Raw genomic sequence first — 1,651 nt, 5'->3', positions numbered from 1 at the left:
GTCTCACTAGCCCCGTGGAGAGCACTCACTAGCCACAGGGCTCGGGCAGCCACCAAACTGCACGGGGCCTGGAACCTCCCTATCGCCAAGGGAAGTTCTATGAACACTGCAGCAGAGGCTATTAAGGCCTCAACCAGCATGTTACGGTTGGTGGGGAGGGAACCATAAATGTCCTGAAACGTCAAGGTCAAGGTGACTAATCTTTTTTTTTTCTTTTTTTTAAAGACAGAGTCTTGCTCTGTTGCCCAGGCTGGAGTGCAGTGGTGTGATCTCAGCTCCCTGCAACCTCCGCCCCACCAGGTTCAAGCAATTCTCTTGCCTCAGACTCCCGAGTAGCTGGGATTACAAGCGCCTACCACTGCGCCTGGCTAATTTTTGTATTTTTAGTAGAGATGGGGTTTTACCATCTTGGCCAGGCTAGTCTTGAACTCCTGACCTTGTGATCCACCCGCCTCGGCCTCCCAAAATGCTGGGATTACAGGCGTGAGCCACCGCGCCCAGCAACAAACGGTCTGAACTTGCATCTGACTCTCCAGTCATGACCTGCTGCACTGTACAATTTTTTAGTTTTGAAAACCACTGCACTCCAACCTGGGCAACAGAGTGAGACCCTGTCTCAAAAAAAAAAAAAACAGGAAAGAAAATATTTACCCTCTCTTTACAGAACAAGATGGCTGACCCCTGGTCCACACCATTAAGGCAAACGCAATGTCAGTTTTTACGTTTGTTTGCTTGCTTTTGAGACGAAGTTTCACTCTTTTTTCCCAGGTTGGAGTGCAATGGCACGATCTCGGCTCACTGCAACCTCCACCTCCCGGGTTCAAGCGATTCTCCTGCCTCAGGAGAATTCCGTGTAGCTGGGATGACAGGTCCACGCCACCATGCTCAACTAATCTTTGTATTTTTAGTAGAGATGGGGTTTCACCATATTGGCCAGTCTGGTCTCAACTCCTGACCTCAAGTGATCCGCCCGCCTTGGCCTCCCAAAGTGCTGGGATTACAGGCGTGAGCCACTGCGCCTGGCCAGTTTGTTTTCTTTTTATGGGAAGGGGTGATTATCAAAATGTATCTTGCAACGCCTGCCCCCCTCCAGCCTCCTCGTGATGGGGTTTCGGTCTCGGCTGCCCTCTCACCTGTGAGCTCGGCTGACACGATTGTGCCATAGGCAGCCAGGGAGATGCCACGCTCTCGCAGCCTTGCCTGGATCCCTCTCTGCAATAGCTCCTCCTCCAGGCCAAGGCTCAGCGTCTGGAGGGGTCGCAGCAGAAAGCGCAACTGGAAATGTACGAGGACACTGGAGTTCCCATCCCTACAGGTATGGAGGAGAGGCCCTTGGAGAGGGAGGGACTCCTCCCTGCTGGAATCTTCTAGAATTTTCCAGACGTTTCTGGAGTCCTCCAGAAACTCCCAGATGTCCACCAAGTTTCCATCACCCAATGGAAGCTTCGACTCACCTGTAATTCAGCACCGTGCAACCCATGCAGCTTGCCTCTAACTCTGTCTTCTGAAAACTACTTACAAACTGCAATAGAAACAAGAACGGCACATGTTGAGACCCCCAGCATGGGCACCCTGGCACTGCAGCGGCCTGTTGGTGTTGCGGGGAGCTGGAGAAGGGGTTGCTTTTTTTTTTTTTTTTTTTTTTTTTTTT

At 51.5% G+C, this 1,651-nt stretch overlaps 1 protein-coding gene across 1 annotated transcript in view; it reads right to left on the bottom strand.

The window, feature by feature from the left end:
* TMPRSS9 (transmembrane serine protease 9) overlaps positions 1 to 1,651 on the bottom strand; it is a 36,274-nt gene that overhangs the window by 24,345 nt on the left and 10,278 nt on the right. Inside the window, exon 3 of the mRNA XM_025367729.1 lies at positions 1,134 to 1,275. Within this exon, the coding sequence (XP_025223514.1) occupies positions 1,134 to 1,275 (142 nt within the window). The remainder of the gene's footprint in view (positions 1 to 1,133; positions 1,276 to 1,651) is intronic.

The sequence above is a fragment of the Theropithecus gelada genome, chromosome 19 (genome assembly GCF_003255815.1).
Source record: "Theropithecus gelada isolate Dixy chromosome 19, Tgel_1.0, whole genome shotgun sequence".
Lineage (NCBI taxonomy): Eukaryota > Metazoa > Chordata > Mammalia > Primates > Cercopithecidae > Theropithecus > Theropithecus gelada.
The sequence above is the reverse complement of the archived record's forward strand: the minus strand, read 5'-3'. Positions and strand labels throughout refer to the sequence as shown.